The sequence below is a fragment of the Tursiops truncatus genome, chromosome 1 (assembly GCF_011762595.2).
Source record: "Tursiops truncatus isolate mTurTru1 chromosome 1, mTurTru1.mat.Y, whole genome shotgun sequence".
Lineage (NCBI taxonomy): Eukaryota > Metazoa > Chordata > Mammalia > Artiodactyla > Delphinidae > Tursiops > Tursiops truncatus.
In genome coordinates this window covers 71,885,955-71,910,458 of record NC_047034.1, presented here as the reverse complement: position 1 = coordinate 71,910,458, position 24,504 = coordinate 71,885,955, and the positions used below count along the sequence as shown (strand labels likewise).

Below are 24,504 nucleotides of genomic sequence, written 5' to 3'. Positions count from 1 at the left end.
CGGGCCTACCTGCTCCACGGCATGTGGGATCTTCCCGGACCGGGGCACGAACCCGTGTCCCCTGCATCGGCAGGCGGACTCTCAACCACTATGCCACCAGGGAAGCCCCATATCTTCTTTTCAATTCTTAAAAGACACTTTCTAGACATTACAAACGCATTACCTAAATTTGCTTTATGTCATTTTATTAAACCTAAGCAGCTTTTATGAAGATACCTAAAGGTACTCTGAAAAATGAAGTCCCACTAAATATTGAGTTAAATTTTACAAAGTTGATAATTTTGTTTGTTTTTGGCTGCACCACATGGCTTGTGGGATCTTAGTTTCCCAACCAGGGATTGAACCCAGGCCTGCAGCAGTGAAGGCGTAAAGTCCTAACCATTGGACCGCCAGGGAATTCCCACAAGTTGATAGTTTTGACTGTTTAGATTTTTATTATGAGACACACAGAGTTAACAACATATTCTTCCTGTAACACAGAAACACTTATAAACTGGATCAGTATATATTAAAAATCCTGCATAGGTATTAACAGATATCCACAACACTAAATCAACTATACTTCAATAAAATTTAAAAAAAAACCCAGATATCTATGAGCCATTTCTCACTAAAGAAACTGTGTAATAGCCTTTTTGCATAAGAAAATCATTTTTCCTGATTTCCAAAAAGTTGAGTATTATTTTTTGTTTGTTTTGATAATGATATCTCTTCTCAAAATTCAAAATTAATGCAAAGACATGCCTTATCTTACTTCTCACATCTACTGAAAATAAAAACTTGGAAGATAACATTTCAAAATACATTTATAAAAACAAAAACACTTGAGCTATTAAAAGTTCATGTACACGTATCAGGCAACCGGTAGGCAAAATACACCATTTCTCTAACACAAACAACAGGCAACAAAATAACCCTCTTACCTGTCAAGGTCTGTACTGCCCTTTCGCTGGAAGGCAGCGGCTCCTTTCTGTGAGGCCGATTTAATGAAGTGTCCTGTGCAGAAAACAGTCCAGGGCTGTCAGTTAGTTTCTTTCGGCCACTGGAGTTAGGGTTTGAAACTCTGCAGCTCCCTATTGCACTTGTGAAAAGGTTTGTATGTTCATCACTGCTGGCCAGATCAGAGTTGGGAGTGAATCCCCCAAGGGATAAACTTGGAGAACTTTCTGAACAGTCAATCTGTAAAGGTGTCTGCAATCCCAAGGCCAATGGACTAGATTCTGAAGGCTCTCGGTGGACCCACTGCTCTTCTCTGTTTATTAAGCTTTTTGAAGGAGAGAGATGAGGGCAGGACATATGACACCGGTGCTTTTCCTTATGTTTATAGCGCTCTCCAACAGTATCCTTTCCAAATCGATAGCGCTTCAAAGATTCTAGGACAGATCTGGAAGAGCCAGTGTCCATGGAAACCTGTGGCTGCTCAGAAGAACGGTGTTCTCTGTGTTTGTGACGGTGCCTGTGTTTGTGCTCGACCATCCAACCATAGGCCATCTCGGGAGGGACGCTAGGGTAGGTACTCATAGAAAGAAGGGGAGTCCTGCTGGTTGTAAGAAAGGCTTCCTGTCGAAGTAGCTTATGCTTTTTCTTATGGTATTTGGTGGGATTGAGAAGTAAATGACCAGCATGCATATAGGAAGGAGGTGGAAGTGGAGTGGTGAAAGATGGAGATGGAGGAGGTGGATAAAGAGTTGGGGGATATCTTCCATAGTAACCTAATCCTATGGGAGCAGCTGTAAGGGGTGAGGGAGAGTAAGGCATGCCATAAGAAGGATAGAATCCAGTACTAGAAAGAGGAAAACTAAGGCTGTGCATAAAAGGCATTTCAGCCATTGCCTCCCTCATCTTAGGGGGTCTCCCTCTCTTCTTTTTTAAGTCAGGTTTTCGAATGTAGTGCAAAGGGTCTAAGGGGAAAGAAGGATGCGTATAGAAACTATTAAAGTTGATTCGAAAAATAGTTGGCAAAAGGTCTCGGGGGATAAAATGATGACTTCGATGAGTGATTCGAATTTCACTTAGGCGACTTATTAATTCCTCCAGATCTGCAATAAAGTCTGGATCCTGTCTATTTCGGAGTTGGGGATATTTCTTTTTCCGTTTTCGTTTTTGCCTTTTCATCTTGTCGTAGCTGAGGTAATCATGATTCCTGCGCTTACATTTATGTTTATGTTTTTCTTTAAGACTGCTTAGGACTGTAGAGGTTTCAGGGGGAATCAGAGAAACATGCTCAAAAGAATGCCTCCTCTTTTTTTGCCCACAAAATTTCTCTGCCCTGTCTGATGTGCTGTTATTATCTGTTCCTATTCCACTATCACTGGGAATGGTCTCATCACTATGAGACTCACTAATAGGAGAAGGAGTAGCTTCTTTCAGAGATGTCAGTTCACTCAAGTGAGAAGGAGAATTTGGCAACAAAGTAGGAGGAGATAACCGCCTCCTCCCCTTTGAGGCCTTCTTCATTGCAAGAGTCTGAATCATACTGCCCTGTCTGGAGTGTAAATGCAAATATGGCACTGAACTGGGTTCAACAAAGCCTGCATCACTACTTACAGGGCTCTGACCTCCACTAGTCCCAGAAGACTGAGAGCAAATAGGTGATGGAAGAATCTCAGAACTACTAGCAGATGAAGGCAGTAAAGGTGGAAGAATCTGTCCTAATGCTGACCCAGCTGCCTGCTGAGCTGTTTGTTCAAGAACAGCAAGGCTGGTAGGGCTACCAGAAAGAATGCCATTTAAGACAGTTTTTGGTTTTCGACCCCTCCTCTTTCCTATGTAAATGGTTCCTTTCTTGCTGACATTTATCTGTTGGCCCAATTTAGAGCCAAATGTGGCGGCAAGACTTGACACTGTATTATGGAGTTTGGATTGCACTTTCCCTTTATTACTTGATTCTACAGAGCTTGAAAGAATCTGATTCAACAGTTTCTTTCTCTTTAAAGTCTTCATTTTATTTATTTTGCGGATAATTGTTTTCATTAACTGTCCATTGTTTCTCTTCGTAATTTTTTTATCTGGTTCCATCTCAAGGTCACTCATACTACAGACAGTTGGCCTGTGACTGTCATCTAGATCATCTGGATCCTGAAGTTGATCCTCACTCTCAAAGAAATCACTGCTACTTCTATGGTTGTCACTTTCAGACTCAAGCTTGCTTGGACTTTCAGTGGCAACAAATGGAGCCACCGATAGTACAGGTGGCTTCATCTTGACTGGTGACCTCATTTGCCTCTTAGGTCTGCCTCTCTTTTTTGGAAAAGGAGACACAGACAGACTTTGTTTGAAGGAAGGAATTTCAATTTCTGGTTGTAAAATTGGGGGTTCTTGTTCTTCCTTAGACTGCAAAGAAAAAACTTTAGAGGCAGGAATTTTTAAAGTCCTTTTAGGTGGACCTTCCAGTTGAGGCATCTCCTTAGATTTAGGTCTTCCTCTTTTGGGTTTATAAATATCAGACAAAAGATCACTAGACACACACATACTGGAGGATAGTTTGTGAGTAGCAAAAGACTTATGAGATGGTTTTTCACTATCAGTTAAGAGAGCAAGAGATGGAGTTGTAGATTTGCTCAACTTTGGTAATCGGCGTTTAAGGAAGTCATGATCTACAAATGAAGATGGTCCAATGTTTTTCATAAACTTGGCTGGCTCGGAATTACTATTTGATAGTGAACTACAAGAAACATTTTTAAAAAGCTCTGATCTTTCTAATTCTAGCCCTTTTGGAGACCGGCATGTGCTTCTTGCCACCACTTTAGTCCACCGAGGTTTTCTTCCTTTCCTTTTTTTTAATGGTTTGGACTGCAAAGTAGTGCTTAGGCTTTCAGTAACTTGGCAGTGTTTGTCGGATGCAGTTACTGCACCAAGTTTTAGAAAGGGCTTGTTACTAAATAAACTAGTGAAGTTAACAACTGAAGGCGTAATTGTATGAATACTGGAATCAGAAGTCAAACTTGGCTTTTTTCCCAGAGAAGAGCTTATTCTTGGAATATCTATATGTGCAGTTTTGGAATCATTTACCTCTTTATCAATCCCTTTGCATTCAATATTCATGCTATGACCCACAGACCTATGACCAATGTTCAAGTGGGTACTTTCAGAAGTAAATTGGTTCTTTCCGACAGATTCAGAAATTTCTTCCATTAGTTCTGTGGTAGGACTTAAAAGTAACGGATTAGGAGCCATCTGTGAAGACGTTTCAGGGGGACTTCTGGTTAAAGGATTAACAGATACAGTAGGTGATGGGGAAGGGAGATTGCTTTCTCCTACTGCACTAAAAGGGGATTTTGCTGTAGATGCATCAGAAGCAACTCCCATTTGAAAGTCCGGAGAAGTGCAATATACGGGAGGTTGCTTTTCATGCTTTGAGGTTTCATAAGACCCCCTTTCACTGGATGAGAAACTGTCTTGCTGAATGCATGTTCCTTCATTAAACATTTCTTTCTCCAAATTAATGATTTCCTTTCGAACTGAGAACTTTTCCAATATGCTTTCTTTACTCTGCCGTATAACATTCTTCTCAAAAGTTTTGCTGGTGGCACTGTCTTTCAGGGATTCAGAAAGTTCCTGACTTTCATGACTATTGATGTTTGTACTACAAGAAGCCTTAAGTGGTTCCTGAGTGGGGAGCAGTGCTTCCGCTTTAAGGTTTATGGCATCTTTACTGACCAGTCCTGCCATAGGACAACTCACTAGTTTCTTTCCAATGTCCTTATTAACTAATCCCATTGTTGAATTTGCTACAATCTTCTTCGCACAGTCCTTGGCCACTAGGCCAACAGTAGAACCCAATTTCTTTCCCAAGTCTTTATTAACTAGTCCAACCACAGTGCCAAGTCCTAGCTTCTTTCCAGGTTCCTTATTCACTAAACCTGGAACAATACCAATTCCTAGCTTCTTTCCTGAATCTTTGCTTAGCAGTCCTACCGTAGTGATATTCCCTGGCTTTTTGCCTAAGTCTTTATTAATGAATACCGCTGTAGTGCCAGTTCCTAGTTTTTTCACAGAGTCCTTATTGACCAATCCTACTGTTGCATTAAACACTGGCTTTTTCCCAGGATCTTTAGTTACCAATCCAACCGCTGTGCTGATAGTTGGTTTTTTTATTAAGTCCTTATGTATTATTCCAGCTACAGAGCCAACGCCTGCTTTCCTGATCAAATCCTTGTTAACCAATCCCGCAGTAGTGCCAGTTCCTAACTTCTTAGGTTTTGACTTGGAAGACTTGGAGGGAGGACAAGTTGCAATGAGCTGTGCCAACTTTTCCGTTACACTCGTTCCTCCATTAAGTAATGCCCTGTCCTTTAAATCAGGATCCTGGCTACCAACAAGAGTAGATGATGCTGCATTAATGTAATCTGTCATTTCTGAGTGTACTGGAGAAAGCTTCTTAGACAAAGGATTGTTTTCTCCCTGTGAATGAAGATGGATGCTCTCCTCAGACTGGCATTCAATGGCTGCAACATCACCTGATTTCTTGTACAACTTTGAAGGATCCTAAAATTTGAACAAGAAAAGGGTTTCAGAGAGAGTAAAGCTTATATACCATTTCAGTTTAGCATTACAATCAAACAAACTAAATGATGACAAATCAGATACAAGATAGGCAATAGTGCTTTTTTAAAAAAACTAACTAATGTTATACTGTCACGGTATGTTAGTTCCTCTACTGCTATATCAGACTATATAGATGTAATCTTTGTTGACTTTCAACCATATGAACATACATATTATTGAGTATTTAGAAATATCCCTATGGTATTTTTTGACATTGTTTTAAAAAGGCAAATAGTCTACTTTCTCCTTACATGGACTAAATATACATTAGCATATGAATGTACTGTTTTTGAAAAGATATTGTTAGTTACAATATCCCATGGTCCTCGTTTAAAATAATGGTTCTTTGCCTACCTCCTTACTTAATTTCAATGATTTCAAACCAATGCAGGACAATTCCTGACCAACTTTTACTCCTTTAACACATTCTTAATTATAATCTTGAATGAGCAGTCAAGTTCTCTTTTCATGTGAGAAGAATAGAAAAGACAATAAAATATGTTCATGTTTTCTTTAGAATGTGTTTTTATATAAAATCTTAGAGTTGAAAGTAACTTTTAAGTCATAATATAAATTGCTATCTAATGTATGAATCCTCATTATATACTTTACAAATGAATTTATCATTTCCCACAACAGTCTGTTTTACTTTTAGATAACAAAGATTTTTTTCTTCTTCACGTTTCAGCAGTTTGTTTGTTTTTTTTTAATTGAGGTATAACTGACATAAAGAGTCTTTCTTAACTATAAAATACAAATGAAAGACTTGAACAAATGTAAAGACATACTATGTTTGTGGATAGGAAGATATGGAGCTGACAATTTCCCCGAAGCAAATTTATAAATTTAATGTCATCCTAATAAAAATACCAACAAGATTCTCTCAGGAATAAGAAAAGTTATAACATTCATTGGGAAAAATATATAAGCAAGAATACCTAGCAAAATCTAAAAAGAAGGGGATAACTATCAAATATTAAATTAATTTTTAATGCCTCTATCACTAAAACAGTATAGCACATGAGAAGACAAAAGAGCCAATGGGCCAGGATAGAAAACCCAAAACCAAATTCATGCATATACGGAAAAGTTTTGTGTGTAAAATGGTATAATCCCTACAAAATAGAAATTGGCAATAACTAAAAAAATACCACATGCATTTATTCCTTTGACCACTTTTAGGGGATCTACCCCAAGACACACTGGCAAAAAATCTAATGTTTGCAAAAAGCTAAAAATGTACCACCATTTTAATAGCAAAACCCTAAAACAGTCTAAATGATTATCTACAGGGGATTGGCTGAATAAATCAAAGTATATCTGTACAATGGACTGCCATAAAACTGGAAAAAAAGAGAAGATATCAATATATTGCTATCGAATGCTCTTTAATATGTATTATTAAATGAAAAAAAGCAAGAATTTGGACAGTGGTTATAATATGCTATCTTCTGTATAAGAAGACAGGTATATGAGTATATATACATATCTGGTTATATTAAAAATAGAAGAATAAACAGAAGATTAATGAAAATAGTAACCTATGAGGGAGGAAACACAATACAACCAATATTTGATTGACTCAAAATTAAGGGGACTATCTCTTCTTTTGGACTGGACCCTTACAATTTTGCCCAAGAGGAAACTGGCTTTTCTGACAGTCTCATATTCAACTGACATATATTAAGCTTGCGATTAAAGAAACACATTTTCTTCCCATCTTGTTAAAGAAACAATACTCCCATTTTGTATTTTTACGGTTACTTTTCAAAACTTAAAAATTAAAGGCTTTATTAAGTATTTTAAAATATATTTATACCTGAAAATTGTGACACTTCCATTTTAAAACGTACCTTTAAAAATCTATCTGAACAAACTATGACTATGTTCCATAGCACAGATAACGCTCACAAACAAGACTAAGTGAAAGGATACAGAATAATAGTGTGTACTATATAACTCCATTTATATTAAGTTCACAAAGAGGCATGACTAATTATGATATTTAAAGTCAGGAAAATGGTTACCCCTGGTGTGGGGCAATGATGAGAAAGGAGCACAAGATCTTGGTGGGTGCTGGTAATGTTCCATTTCTTAAACTGAATGCTGGCTACAAGGGGTGGTTGAGTTTGTGAAAATTCACCGAGTTGTTACATTTATATTTATGTTATACTTCAATAAAAGTTTATTTTTAAAATTCTGTCTGAAAGAAAAGTAGAAACATCCAGCTCCCTTAACCTGCTTAAAAGACTGTACTGAAATCTGGTTTTTCACCTTTGATGGAAATGAATATTTCAGGTTAATTAAAAGCATCCTAAAATAGTATCCCACAGTAAATGGTCTATGATTAAAGAAGGAAAAAATAAGAATAAAACAAAAAAGCGCAGATAATTTGATTTTGGTTTCAAAGATTTTTTTTCGTCCAAATCCTGACACTGAATAAACTGAGTGAATGAGGTAATATTAATAAGATGTTGAAAGCTACAGTTGGTACTGGTAATATTATTCTCTTACCTTTCTAAGAACCTCTTAAAATGACAACCAGTAGTAAGAGGTATCATTTTTAAGAGTATATTATGTTAGTGAATGAAAAAGATATTGTATCAAAACATCATTTTAAGCATATAATTTTCTTCAACTTGAAAACAAAGATAAAAGTATGCTCATTAGAAAAGAGGGAAGGTATAAACACTACCATCCATAAATAAACAATTTTACATTTCATATGCTTCACCATATACTCAAATACATGTACATTCTTTCATAAAAATGGGGTCAAAAATGCTTGTGGTTTCATAGCCCACTTAAACAATACGAGGAAGACACCTTTTTACACAAATAAATTGAGTCAGACTTATCAATTCAATGTTTTTTTAACAGTTCAAAATTCATAAAACCAACTTCATACTGGTTGCTTTTTAAACAGCGCTGTGAGGCATGCAGGATCCTAGTTCTCTGACCAGGGATCGAACCTGTGACCCCTGCAGTGGAGGAAGCCTGGAGTCTTAATGACTGGCCAGCCAGGGAAGTCCCAGTTTTCGGCTATTTCTTCTTGTAAGGAATATAATGATGAACATCCAGTTATATAAATCTTTGTCTGTTTGTCCAATTATTTCCTTCAGATCAACTTCTAAAAGTGGAATTGCTTGATCAAAGGGTATATACAATAGGGACTTCCCAGGTGGTCCAGTGGTAATAAGAATCTGCCTTCCAATGTGGGGGACGTCGGTTCGATCCCTGGTTGGGGAACTAAGATCCCACATGCCACGGCGCAACTAAGTCCATGCGCCACAAATACTGAGCCTGCGCGTGCACTGCAACTACTGAGCCTGCTTGCTCTGGAGCCCACATGCCACAACAAAGAGCCTGCACACCACAACTAAGACCTGATGCAGCCAAATAAATAAATAAAGTTCTTTCAAAAAAGGGTATATATGATAAATAGTTACACGTGTAGGACAGCTCTGCATCAAGAAAAACTTTTTTTTTTAAAGCTCTGGTTTTCTTTTTTCTTTTGAAGATGTTGGGGGTAGGAGTTTATTAATTAATTTATTTAGTTTTGCTGTGTTGGGTCTTCGTTTCTGTGCGAGGGCTTTCTCTAGTTGTGGCAAGCGGGGGCCACTCTTCATCATGGTGCGCGGGCCTCTCACTATCGCGGCCTCTCTTGTTGCGGAGCACAGGCTCCAGACGCACAGGCCCAGTAGTTGTGGCTCATGGGCCTAGTTGCTCCGTGGCATGTAGGATCCTCCCAGACCAGGGCTCGAACCCATGTCCCCTGCATTGGCAGGCAGATTCTCAACCACTGCGCCACCAGGGAAGCCCCAAGAAAGACTTTTTTAATGGAAAAAAGTTTATTATAAAAATTCAGAGTTTATAAACACTACATTTCTGTAACCCAAGATAATACCTTGTGACTTGTGATATTCTGCATTTTTAGGCAATGATATTGCCTAAAAACAGAAACAGTAACAACTGACAACCTTGCTTCTGACGATTTTGAAATTAAACATCAGACTAATAGTATTCAGGTCAATCTTAATGTTTCCAAACCTTGACAATTGGGTGATCTGGTTATAGTTATCGTCAGAAAATACGCTCTCTCATTTACTGTTCCAATAAACTCATTGTTTTCATTTCAAATGCCATTATTTCTAGGATTAATTACTATTTGGTTCATTTTCAAATCCACTTGTTATCGTCCTGTTTTTATCAAATGGTTATCTTTTTGCCCATTTTAACCATTTCAAAATCTTTCAGATGGTTTCAATATTTCCAGCTCTTTGGTAGTGAAGTCTATGCTCATCTGTTGACTCTTTCCCTACTGTTGGTCTGTGTTCTTATACAGCTTGTAATGTTTTCTCATTATGCTTTGTGAGTTTTCTTTTTGTGAATGTCAATGTCCTAAATGTGAAGAAAATATTTTTTATTCCCATTGTCAGTGTTTAAGATTTTACAACCTATAGATACACTTTTGGGGCATTTCTATTTACATTTCACTTACTGCCTGGTATTATGAACAAGACATCCTGTCACATGATTTTACAGGCCTTGTATATTTTTCAGCAGTGTAATAGCTGTTTGAGGTCCATGTCTTTTTTCTGAATTGTGGAGTTTATCATTTCTTATTTAGAAGAGCCCTTAATATTTTTGAAATAATATTTCTCTCATGTCGCACATTTGTCTCCCAATTTACTGGTTGTCCTTCTACTTCCTATTATTTTTCTTAAAAAGAAGTTAAATGTATTCAGAAACATATGAAAAACTGTACTAAGTACCACACATATTCTGTCATTTGATCCTCACAACAACCATATGATGTGGTTAATGTAATTATCCTCATTAAATTTATTTTTTTAAAAATAGGACTAGTTTAGATACTAGATTACCTGGTCAAGGTTACTTAACCATTAAGTGATTGAAAGTATGCTTTAAACATAGTCTGATTTCATAGCTAAAGCTCTTAACCATTATAGTAGATAAAATAATCTCTTGAGTTTTATAGTTGTTTTCATAGCATAATTGGAACGATCACATCCTCGTAAAGATGACAATCTTCACCACATTTTCAACAAATGTTTTTATGGTCTCATTCTTACTTTTACTTTAAATTATTTATCTATTTTGAATTTTTAAAACATAATCTGTGGGTAGAGAAGCAGCTTTTACCTGAAAAGGTTTTGTCCGTTGTTCTAAGAGTTTTTCCATTTCTCATTTCACATTCACTGATTTGAAATACATTTCTCACATATTTTTATTCATATTTGGGTCTAAGCTCTCCATTTTGCTTCACTTACATTTATATTTATTCCTGAGCCACTAATAATATGTGGACACTTTACAGTATGTTTTAATACTTAAAAAGGCTATTTTTTCCTTTTTGTAAGCCTATAGAAATTCCTTATTTTATTTATAACATTATTGAGATATAATTCACATACCATAAAATTTACCCTTTATGAGCACAAGTTCAATGGTTTTTAGTATATTCACAGAGTTGTGCAACCATAACCATTAACTTTAGAACATTTTCGTAAGGCTCCCTGGTTGTTTTTGCATATGTATACTTCTAGATGACCTTGAGGTTCATATAAAGTTTTGAAAAACTCCACATGGCATTAACTTTATATATTAAAACAGGAAAAAACGATATCTCAACATTAACTTCAGCTCCACAATAACAAAGCAAATGTTATCTGCTTAGTCAAGCTTTTTGGTGTTACTAGATATTTATAATTTTATCCATATAGATCCTAAACACTTGCTGTCAAGTTTATTTCTAAATATTTCATAAATACTACTACTTTTGTGAATAATTTTTTGGTTACATTTTCTAACTCTAAACTGACGGTATTCAAGAACACTACTGATTTAATTTACTTTATAATCTTGAATTCTTGCTTCGTCAGGAATTCATTTTTTCAACAAATAGTTTTAAGTACCATTGTTTAAGTGCTAGGAATAACAGTAATGGAAAAAAAAATCTCCTTCACTGCGGAGATTTTATTCTAATGCATGATAGGGGTAGAGGCAATAAAAAGATAGATGAAATATTCAGTATATCAGATGGTGAAATAGGCTATGGAGAAAATCAGAGAGCATAGAAGAAGAGGAAAGACTAGGATTGGAAAGGATTTGCAATATTAAAACATGTTGTCAGGGGCCTTCCCTGGTGGCGTAGTGGTTAAGAATCCATCGGCCAATGTAGGAGACATGGGTTAGAGCCCTGGTCCGGGAAGATCTCACATGCCTCGGAGCCCGTGCACCACAACCACTGAGCCTGCGCTCTAGAGCCCGCAAGCCAGAACTACTGAAGCCCGTGTGCCTAGAGCCCGTGTTCTGCAACAAGAGAAGCCACCGCAATGAGAAGCCCACGCAATGCAACAAAGAGTAGCCCCCGCTCACTGCAACTAGAGAAAGCCCACGCACAGCAACAAAGCCCCAATGCAGCCAAAAAATAAATTAAAAAAATAAAAAAACGGGTTGTCAGGAGAGTCCTGATTGAGGTTACATTTGTGCAGAACCCCAAAGGAGGAGTCTATGTAGCTGCCTGAGAAAAGAACGATACTAAAAAGAGGAAACAGCAGGAGCAAAGGCCCTGAGGCAGGAACTTACCTCATATTGATAAATTCAAGGAATCCAAGTTTGCCAGAGTAATCAAGGGAAGAGTGGTCAGGCAGAAGGTAGGGGGACAGACTTTTTTTTTAATCCAAGAGAGGGGAAGCCATTGGAAGCTTTTATGTAGAGGAGGTATGTGACCTAATTCTTCATTCAACAAATATTTATTGGGTACCCACTCACTGTTGGAAATAAAACAAAGAACAATAAAGACAAAAATCTCTACTCTCACAAAGCTTACATTTTAGTGGGAAAGACAATAAAGAAAAACAATAAACTTTTAAAATATTACTTGTTGGAAGGTGTTAATTGCTATGGGAAAAAGAAAAGCCAATTGAGAGTGCTGTGAGAGAGTTTGCAAAATTGAGTTAGGTGACTGGACTAGGCCTCAATGATCAGGTAACAACTGAGCAAAGACATGAAGTGAGAAAGTTATCTACAGGAACATCAAGCATGCTAATGTGGCAGGACTTAAGCAACTGACTCAGGGAGAATAGAATATGTGATCAAAAAGAGCTATTATTATCATGGAGGGCCTTTAGGCCATTATAAAGGCTTGAGCTTTTACTCTGAATAAAATGGGAAAGCACTAAAAGATTTTGAACAGAAGAGTGATATTTCACTTACATCTTCAAATATTCCCTCCCTCTAGCTGCTCTCTTCATAAAGCTGTAAGGATTTAAGGGTAATAGCATGGAGTCTTGTTAGCAATCTATTACAGTTTTCTAGACAAGAGATGATAGTGACTTGGACTAGGGTAGAAACAGTGGAAGTGCTGAAAAGGTAACAAAGACTGTAGTTGGAGGAGAGTTGAAAATGACTATGAGGAGTTCAGTTTTGGACATGTTAAAACTGAAATGTGTTCTAAACATCCAAATAAAGAGGTCTGAACAGGAAGATTCAAATTTGAAAGACAACAGCTTATAGATATTTAAAACCTTGAGCCTGGTTCACATAACCAGGTGAGGGTTGATCAATGGAATATTTATAAATGGAATATTTCCTGCCATATCAATAAACAAAGGATGTCACAGTCACCAATGACTGCAGCCCTCCAACATGAGCTGGTGAGCCCTGAGGAAACTCAGGGCTGAAAAGAATACCTGCCATCTAGCAGCCATCAGACTGCAGCCACTCCCTGTGGTGAGCCCTGAGGAAACTCAGGATGTGAAAATACAGGCCCCAGATAGCTCAGGTGCATATCAAAGGAATGATTTTAGTGAGCCCAGACTCTTGCATCTTCCCATATATAGAAAAGGGCTAAATTCCTTAACTTGAGATATCTGGTTTTAACAATAATCTTTTGATGTTCCCAATTACCTGCTCTTTGTTGCAAAACTTCTATATATCCCGGCTCCTCCCCTTACCTCCTCGGAGCAGCAGTTTCTCAGTTATCTGAAACGCTGCAGTCCTTGTTTTGCCCCAAATAAAACAACTCTCACGTTCTGTATATATATTTTTTAAGTCAACAGGGTGAATATAAACAGAAGAGTAGAGAATTAAAGACTAACATTGAGGCATTACAACATTAAAAGATCAAGAAGATGAAGAACTAGCAAAAGACTGAGGAGGCCAGAAGGCAGCAACAAGAGGGGGGGAACAAGGCAGAGTGAGTGAACGTGTGGTACCTTGGAAATGAAGTAAAAAAAGTTATTTCCAAGAGTGATGACTGCCAACTGCTGCTGACAGATCAAACAAATGAAAACACGTATTTGTTTGTTGGATTTAGCATTGTGGCATGGGGATGGTCACTGGTAACCATGCAAAGGCAGTTTCTATAAAGTACAAGAGCAAAAACGTGGGAATTCCCTGGCGGTCCAGTGGTTAGGACTCCACACTTCCACTGCTGGGGACCTGGGTTCAATCCCTGGTCGGGGAACTAAGATCCCACAATAACATGATTGGAATGGGTTTAAAAGAGAATGGGCAGAGAGAAATCTAAAGAGCAGCAAGGAAACAGAAATAAGGAGGCAGAGCTAGAAGATAAAGTAGAATCAAAGTAGTTTCTTTTTTTTTAATGTGGAAAATAATGGCATCTTTTTATTCTCAAATGAAATATAGCAGTGAAAAAGAAATGAAAAGCCATACAGCCTTTAAGTTTAATACATATGTGTGTATGTATATACATGAAATCATTTCATCACTCATCCTCTGATACAAAATACACTTCGCATGTACTAAATTCTCGTACATACTTGGTTCTATTGTTAGATACTCCATTCTGGGTCATTAATTTTCTCTCTATCCATGCACCAATACCACAATGTTCTAACCATTTTAACTTTAATTATCTGATAAGTCTTATTCCTATATGTTACTGTTCTTTTCAGAAGTGTCTTGACTACTCTTGCTTATTTTTCCATATAAATTTTCTAAGCAACGCACCTGGTGCCAAAAAGTATGTATTACTTTAATTTTGATTGTTAAATTTGCAAACACCCTGAAGAAGTGAAAGGAGGGACTTGAACAGATATTTGTACACTGATGCTCACAGCAGCATTACTCACAAACAGCCAAAAGGTGGAAGCAACTCCACTGACAGATGAATGATAACATGTGGTATATATATGTACAATGGATTATTATTCAACTTTAGAAAGGAAATTTTGACACATGCTACAACAAGGATGAACCTCAAGGACATTATGCTCAATGAAATAAGACAGTCACAAAAATTCAAATACTATATGATACCACTTGTATGAGACACCTAGAGTATTAAGTCAAATTCAAAGAGTCAGGAAGTAAAACGGCTGTTACCAGGGGCTATGGGATGGGGGGAATAGGGAGTCACTATTTAACAGGAATTAACAGAATTTCAGTTGGGAAAGACTGAAAAAGTTCTGGAGATGGATGGTGTGTGAATGTACTTAGTGCTCACAGAACTGTACATGTAAAAAAGGTAAATCTAACGTTATGTATATTTTACCACAATAAAAAAAGTGCAATGAAATTTTGGGACAACGGACACCTTTATGATTTTTTTATTCAACAACATTTTAAGCTTTTCTATTTGTTCAAAATTCACTAGTGTTTTGAAGCTTTCTTCCTTTAAATATTAAACCCTGATAGTTAAGTTTATTCCTAGATATTTCATCTCTTTCCTAATGGAATCTCTTCTAACTTCTGTTTATTTGTATGAAGGCTACTGATTTCTCATTTATTTCTCTATTAGTCAATTACCTCACTGAATTCTCTTATTTTTTTTGACTGATTCTCTTGCGATTTCAAGGTATATAACATCACTTGCAAGTAACAGTAGTTTTACCTTTTCTATTTTTATCCTTCTAATTCCTATTTTCTAATTTTATTAACTAGTATCTCATTAACATTATTAAATACCAGTGATGAAAAAGGGTATTCTCTTCATCGACAGTCTAATGAGAATGCCCTGGTGTCCCCTCATTAAGCATTATACATATGTGTATACATATATATGTGTACATATATACATTTATATTTTTACATACATTATATATTTTTACATATTTCTATTTAACACATTAAGGAAATACCTATTTTATTTTTTAACTATTAGTATAATTAATTATAGTAACATATTTCCTAGTATTGTACTCCTTTGGATTCCTGGGGAAAAAACACAGTTCATAATGGTATATAGCTCTATTGTAGATTCACATGTAATTATATGAAACAGAGGTCCAGTATACCCTTTACCCAATTCCAAAAGGATTGCTTGTGTTGTCCCTTTATAATGCATAGCTCTTTTAATGTGCTGCTGAAATTGTATGCTGGTAGTTTACTTAGCATTTTGCATCATAATGCCTATGTATGAGGAAAAGAAAATTTTAAGCCCATATTCTTTATCTCAGGAAAGTATAACTGAACTCAGAGACTGTCAGCCTTAGCTATCAGTTGTTAATGACACGGAATGCCTTAAGAAGACAAGCACAGAGATATCACAACGTTCAGTAAAGATAAGTGAATATTTATGAACTTGTTTCTATAAAGTGTAAAGCAAATCTATTCTGTATCTTCCCAAATTGAGATATGCTTAATTAAGCCTTTTTGGTAAGACAGGCAAAAGATTTTGCTCTGACATATAAAGATTTAAAGTTCCAAGGAATTATTTGTAACCTTGAGACTAAAATGAAGTCATTATAGAACTATACAGACTGTTTACTATAAAAGATAAGTTTTTATCACTAAAAATTATCGATGTATATTCTTAAGCAGTGATATAATTAAATAACAGAGTAATATACCTTCAATTAATTCAACAAATATAAAATGGACTGTGTGTCGTCCTCCTTGCATATGTATTTAAAAGTAAGCTAAAGTGAACCTTACCTGTATTCAGAAGAACCTGAATTTTTGCTTAAGCAAGATTATTTTGTAGTTTCCCTTTTTGTGCTATCTTTGTAAGTTTTTAGGATTAATTTTATACTCATTTTCCTTCCTTTCGTATGCTCTGAAACATTTAAATCATTTTGAAATTATCTTTCCCTGAAGTTTTACAGAATTAAACTAAAGCCATCTAAGACCAGCATTTTTTGACAACAGTAGTAGCTTTTTGAGGGACTTCTCCATTATATTTATGGTGATTGGTCAGTTAAAATTTTCTGATTTCTGAACTCAGATTTAGTAAATTATCTTTTTTAAAAAATCATTTTCACTTTTCACATTTATTTGCATATAATTAAAAGCAAACAAATTACTTATAGTTTCCTTTTAACTTCCACTGTATCTTGAATTATTTGCCCTTTAGCACTACTTATTTTATATATTGTTTTCCCTCATTTTTCTTTATTTCCAGGTTAGACTTGCTAAATATGTTTCATTTCCCCCCAAAGGAACCACTATTTGGAGAGTTACTGCCTTTGTTTTCTAGTTCGCTTCTGCCTTCATGTTTCTCAAACAGTCTTCTTTTCTTAGGATTATTTTGTTCTCTTGTTAACTACTGAGTTGAATGATTTATTCCATTTATTTTTATTATTTTCCTTTTAATTAATATAATTAATATTTAAAGGTATCTTCCCTTTAAATACAGCTTTCCATGAAAATCAAAAGTTATTTTGTTTATTTTCTACAAATTCTGAGAGCTGATAATTTCCAGACCATAAAGTTTGCTTTTTTTTTTAAATTTTTTAAATTTATTTATGGCTGTGTTGGGTCTTCGTTTCTGTGCGAGGGCTTTCTCTAGTTGCGGCAAGTGGGGGCCACTCTTCATCGCGGCGCGCGGGCCTCTCACTATCGCGGCCTCTCTTGCTGCAGAGCACAGGCTCCAGAAGCGCAAGCTCAGTAATTGTGGCTCACGGGCCTAGTTGCTCCGCGGCATGTGGGATCTTCCCGGACCAGGGCTCGAACCCGTGTCTCCTGCATTGGCAGGCACATTTTAAACCTCTGCGCCACCAGGGAAGTCCACCATAAAGTTGTTGTGTGTTTTTTTTTTGCTTTTTTTTTTTTTTTTTGCGGTACGCGGGCCTGTCACTGTTGTGGCCTCCTCGCGTTGCGGAGCAACAGGCTCCGGACGTGCAGGCTCGGCGGCCATGGCTCACGGGCACAGCCGCTCCGCGGCATGTGGGATCTTCCCAGACCGGGGCACGAACCCGTGTCCCCTGCATCGGCAGGCGGACTCTCAACCACTGTGCCACCAGGGAAGCCCCACCATAAAGTTTTTAATATCTGTTTTTTATTACTTTCTAGTTTTTCTGCATTGTGATCAGAAAATATTATTTTTACTTCTTGTGGTAGCTTACTGTATGTATGTTCAGTTTTTGTGAGTGTCCATCTGTTATGGACTGAACTGCATAAACTCAAATTCAAATGTAGAAGCCCTAATGGCCATGTGACTGTATTTGGAGAGAGGGCCTTTAAGGAGGCCTTTACTTAAGGTTAAATGAGGTCATAAAAGTGGGGCCCTACTCCAATAAAAACGGTGTCCTTATAAGAAGAGGGAGAGCACTCAGGTATCTCTTTTGTTACACTTGGCCATGGGAGGAAACAGTGAGAAAGTGGCTGTCGCTAAGCCAGGAAGAGAGCCCTCATCAGAAACCAATGCTGATGGCAAATCGATCTTGGACTCCCAGACTCCAGAACTGTGAGTTCTGTTTCCTGTTTTTAACTACCTGGTCTGTGATATTTTGTTAGGACAACCCTAGTAGACTAATAGTACACTATCGTATTTTGTTATTTAAAAAAATTTTTATTGCAGTATAGTTGATTTACAATGTTGTGTTAGTTTCTGCTGTAGAGCAAAGTGAATCAGTTATACCATATTTTGTTACTCTGACCTTTCACAGCCTGAACATTTTTTTTTAACTAGGTGGAATGTGCTTGTTTTCTGGTTGCATTAAAAAATCTGGAACATGTATATTTCTGTTCTAGAGAAGTTCAAAAGACTAACATAATATACTTAGCCTTCAATATTTGCTGACTCTACTATTAGCAGTGATTAAATTACCATATTCTTCCTGTTGCTGCCTCACTATCCAATTAGACATATTCTTTTTACTGTATCAGTTTTTTACTGTATCAGTTTTATCAACTTCAAATGACACTGACTCCTACTATAATAAAGAAATCAGTACATACTTAAATGACTTCATTTTCTCTCTCATTTCCACATTGTATATTAATTTACAAACCAACAGCAGTCCCTTTGTTTAGCCTTTCCATTCCTCTGTGGCTAATAAAAAGATTAAAGGTTGTTTTCTAGAGTTTCTTGAAGAATGAGAAAAACATTCCCTGATTTCAAGTGTTCAAAAATGTTTGTCACTATCATTTTGGTATAGATGAACTGTCCAATTTGAGGACATTATGGATTTTGCTCCACTGTTCTTTGGTTCTGGATTTTGATGTTTGAGAACATCTTGAATTTTATCCTTACGAAGTAATTTCATCCTTTGATCTGGCTCACAAAGAGATTCTTAGCTTTACTGATAAAGTCTAATAATAATTGTTTTCATGAATTTTCTGTTATTTGTGAAAAATGCCCTTACATTATGGCTTTAAGACTGATCTAAATCAATATTTCTGCCTTCTTCTTTAAAGATATCAATTATGCGTATGTTGTATTTTCTTTTTTTTCTCATATATATCACACTTCTCCCATCCTTTTGAACTTTGGTCATTTCCATTTTGTTCCTTCTTTCTCACTGTTTTCACATGTGCTGCTTTTACATGTGCTGCTTTTACTTTTATATAATTGATTTTTTTCCCTCTATTTGTCTCCTTGGGTGCCTTTAGAGGTCTCTCCTGTTTCCTAAGCTCTTGTATTGTTGTTTTACCCTTCGTCATTTTCATGAAGGTGACTTTATGTTTTTATAATTCCCAGCAAAATATCTGGAAACAGTATCTTACTAAATCTGCAATCTATCCTGCTAAAACATGTTGAGGAAGCTCTATTATGAATTGGCAGTTATTTCCTCTCAGTATTTGAAGATATAATTGATTTCCTACTTTCCTTTAATCAATGTTTAAAGGCCTAATATTGGCTTAACTGTCATTCCTTTATCTAATTCTCATTTTTTTTTGGATTTTTTGTCTTTGATACTCTACAGACTCACTAAGATGTGTCTCAGTGTACATATAGCTTTATTAATCCTTTTCAGAACTTGTCCTTCATAAATAATCAATTCTGGAAAATTACCTGGCAAATATTACATCTCCTCAATTATTCTTCAGGACTCCATTAGAACATACTGGACTTCCTATTACCATCCTTTATCTTCTCTTTATTCTTCGTATCATATTTGACATCTCTGGATCAGCTACATTCTAGGTAATTTTCTCAATGCTATTTTCTAGTTCACTATTCTCTCCACAGCTGTGTCTAAACTGGATGCTTAAACTAATTATTCACTGTTTTTAATGTCAACGAATGCATTTTTCATCAAGAAAATAGTTTTCACATCTAGAATACATATTTCATTGGCTTCTTTTTGAAAATCTGCCTGGACTTTTTTTTTTTTTTTTTTTTTTTTGGGTGTGTTGGGTCTTTGTTGCTATGCGCAGCCTTCTCTCTGGTTGCAGGGAGTGGGGGCTACTCTTCGTTGCAGTTTGCAGGCTTTCCATTGCAGTGACTTCTCTTGTTGCGGAGCATGGGCTCGGCTCTAGGTGCGTGGGCTTCAGCAGTTGTGGTACGCAGGCTCAGTAGTTGTGGCTTGCGGGCTCTAGAGTGCAGGCTCAGTAGTTATGGCACACAGGCTTAGTTGCTCTGCAGCATGTGGGATCTTCCCAGACCAGGGTTCGAACCTGTGTCCCCTGCACTGGCAGGCAGATTCTTAACCACTGCACCATCAGGGAAGTCCCTCAATAACTTTGTTTTTTCATTTCGAATTGTGAGCTCTTCTTAAGAGGTGGCTCACTGAGGGTACAGACCCTGAAGAATCCTAGTCCCGACTGCCCACCTTGAATAGGCTTAGAATAATTTGGAGGTAAATTTTTAGTCCTTCTCTAGGTAGGGGTAATTTTTCCGGGAGAAAGGTAACAAGAAATATATAAAGGAAAAGAGTGAGATGTATTTTTTTAAAAAGTAACAACAAAAAAACCCTCCAATATCTCAAAAAATAAATAAATAAAAGATATTATGAATTAATACTTGAAGGCAGATTTTTTACCAAGTTTGCCTTCAGTCTCAGGAAAGCCAAACCACCAAATACTTATTCCTGGGAATTCGCTGGCGGTCCAGTGGTTAGAACTCCATGCTATCACTGCCAAGGGCCACGCTGCATGGCCAGAAAACTAAAATAAGTAAATGCTTATTCCCATGTTATTTCTGGCATCACAAAACTTGTGAATAATCAACATGATAGAATAGATTACTACCAATTATAATTAGTTTAACATTGTTAGTAATACAAACAAGGCATGCCACTCAGATTTATGGTATTATTTGAATTTTCACTTTCAAATACAGGTGAGCATTCTATTTGAAACATGGAGTGAAGAATTTCCTTATGGTTATCATGTGGTAACATTTAATAAAGAAGTTGAGGTATAGGTGTTACTGTAAAACTATAACTAGTACTGAAATACTTATGATTATAAAAGCTGTTAATTTCATGGTCTAAAATAAAAACTATCACATAGTTAAATAAACGAGGAAACTGACTGGCAATATAAATATTAAGAGTGTGTTATCTAGATGTGTATAAACATTATTTTAAGATTAAGTAAATAAATGCTGCCGTGGAGCAACTAAGCCCGTGTGCCACAACTACTAAGTCTGCGCTCTAGAGCCTGCAAACCACAACTACTGAAGCCCACGCACCTAGAGCCCGTACTCTGCAACAAGAGAAGCCACCACAGTGAGAAGCCCACTCACCACAATGAAGAGTAGTCTCCACTTGCCGCAATTGGAGAAAGCTCACATTCAGCAACGAATACCCAACGCAGACAAAAATAAATAAATATATTAAATAAGTAAATAAATGCTAATAAAATTTAAATAATCATATAAGACAGAATAATAAGAACTGCATTTATATCATAATTTTTTATGATTTATTTATTATTATTATTTTATCTGCGTCAGGTCTTAGTTGCAGCATGTGGGATCTTTTTATTGAGGCACGTGGGATCTTTCATTGAGGTGCATGAGCTCAGCAGTTGTGGTGCAAAGGCTTAGTTGCTCCATGGCATGTGTGATCTTAGTTCCCCGACCAGGGATCGAACCCGCGTCCCCTGCATTGGAAGGCAGAATCTTTACCCCTGGACCACCAGGGAAGTCCTCTATATCATAATTCTAATCTTCCTAAAATTTTAGTACACTAAGCTAAATAACATTAAACGTATTAACCTTTAAGTGAAGTATTTTACTCTCAGCAATCCTTGAGCCTTTCAAGAAAATTACTATTTGGGAATTATTCACATTGTGGGAAAATTAAATAAAAGCAAAACGTCAATTTGGCTCAAAATTTCACAAGAGAAACTCCAAAATAAATCATCTTTATCCACTGTAATTCAACTTTAATCTAGACATAGTAAGAAATAGTATAAAAAAGAAGAAAATGTTAAAGGAGAACAAAACATCTTAAACAAGGGTTATTCTCATTCCATACAAAAAAATTAAATGCCTTAAAATGTCTTTATGGAGACGATTCATGAGGCGTAAAATTTGAATAAGCTTTTTGAAGTGTTTCTACAAACCGCCAATCATTCTCTGTAGTTGATGACAAAAAAATTTTGAGATTTGCTCAAGTTGCAAAGTTCTTTTGAGAAAACATTTTATTGAAAAACTTGTTCCTAATATCTCACCCTGCTGTGAACAAAATGTTAATGATATAATTAAATATGCTACTTCTGTATCTCATAAATCAGACATGCATGCTTGACAGCAAGGGATGATAAAGTTAAAATTCTGTTTTGATTGTTTGCTGAAAGATATCTGCAACTCACATGCCATAACAACAGAATGAATCTGACTGAAAAAAAAATTTGTATAGAATAGGAAAATCAGTTAAAAAAAAGGAAAAATAATTTAAATTATTATTTGATACTGTTATCAGAACAATCACAGTGAAGTTTATGAACTCCTAACTTATGATTTGGGAATTAAGAATAGGATGTTTTGCTCAGGTCCTCAAGTTGTGTGTTTAGAGAATTATAGCATAGAATTTCAGTTACAGAATTAGTCTGTAAACAGAAATATAGTAGGCTATTTTCATCATTCTTGCTATACTAAGAGATTCTGAAGTTAACTTGTCATGTACTTAAATTAATGAAACAGAAAGGCATAGCCTTATTACATGTTAAAAAAGAGCACCTGAACACAGAAAAGCTTTAAAGTTACACTCTATAGATAACAATATCAACACAGGAAAACTTATTCAAAGTAGTTTGTTTACTGGAACCCACTAAAACAGTGATGTGCCTTATATATTCATTTTTATTCATCATGATATGTGCTGGAAAGTTCCTCCTATCATTCTATTATTACGTGGAAGATTTTGAAACTAGTCTGCATACAATGAAAGCTGAGATGTAGATGGAAATTCACAATTTCATCCTCTTGTAAACCAATTATATACAATTCTATTTGCAATGTTTGTTGCTTACAGGTTTATGGAGAAGCTTGGAGGTTACCATTCTGTCCTAACAACAAGTGAAAAGTTAAACAAACTTAAAAATCAACCATTTATATCCATAATAGAAGTGAGGTCACAGAGCAAACTACTGCCCCCAAAACGCAGTGACTGACAGAGAATCATCATTTACCAGAGCAGAAACCCATAAGCTGAGACCCTGGTGGAATGAGTGAGCGCTAGGGTAGGGAAACCTGAACTCTGACAAATTGCTCAATGTACACAAGTTTGAGAGTTGAAAACTCCAGGAGGACTCAGTTATTGTGATTCCCCCACAGTTTTATGAGTTTTATCTCCTGGATCTCTGAGAGGTTCGCAAGATGAGAAAAGTCCCCTCTTAATTCCCGCTGTGGGAGGGGAAAATGAACCACTTTGAAATATGCCACACCATTTGGTTCCTAACAAGGTCTGCCCTCAGGAGAAACTATTAACCAGAGCCTAACCTGCTGGGATTTAACAAAGCCTAACTGATCTGGGGGAGGAAATGATCCAACTCTAGCCCACTCTAGCTATCCTGTCCTACCTAAGAGGGGAGGGGGCACCGAAAAGTATCTGTGAAGTTTACAGTCTAGAGGTACAGGCTAACCAAAAGATTGAGACCTAATCATAGGACTAAAGACTGTCTTCTTAGCTACAAATGAGCAAAACTAAGAATTACATCCAACTTCTCCTCGGAAACCATGCAAGCAAGAAGAGTGGAGTGAAATATTTAAAGTGTTGGAAGGAAAAAAATAACCTAGAATTCTGTAACCTGTGAAATTATCCTTTACAAGTGAGGAAGAAACAAAGACTTTCTCTAACAAACAAAAATTGAGGGCATTTGTTGCCAGTAGACTTGTCTTGCAAGGTATTAAAAGAAGTTCTTTAGAGAGAAGGAAAATGACATAGGTCAGAAACTTGGATCTACATAAAGAAAAAAAGACCACTGGAGACGAAGAAGTGAAGGTAAAATAAAAACTTTTCTTTTTCTTATTCTCTCTTTTTTTTTGGCCGCACCGCGTGGCATGTGGGATCTTAGTTCCCCCACCGGGGACTGAACCCATGCCCCCTGCAGTAGAAGCACAGAGTCCTAACCACTAGACTAGACCACCAGGGAATTCCCTACTTTTCTTATTCTTAATTGATCTAACAGAAAACAGTGTATTTAAAATAATAGCAACAACATATTCAATAATGTATGATGTGTACGTATATCCTTGTGTATAACTGAAATGAATGACAGTAATGATACAAGAGACAAGGAATGAAAGGGAGGAATTTGTGTTATTTTATTATTATAAGGTATCCGTGAAGC

The 24,504-nt window shown here is 36.5% G+C and overlaps 1 protein-coding gene across 3 annotated transcripts in view; it reads right to left on the bottom strand.

The window, feature by feature from the left end:
* Positions 1-24,504, bottom strand: part of ASH1L (ASH1 like histone lysine methyltransferase) — a 213,205-nt gene that overhangs the window by 147,012 nt on the left and 41,689 nt on the right. For all 3 annotated transcript variants that reach the window (XM_019933568.3, XM_073806371.1, XM_019933579.3), the window contains one exon: positions 924-5,487. In XM_019933568.3, the coding sequence (XP_019789127.1) occupies positions 924-5,487 (4,564 nt within the window). The remainder of the gene's footprint in view (positions 1-923; positions 5,488-24,504) is intronic.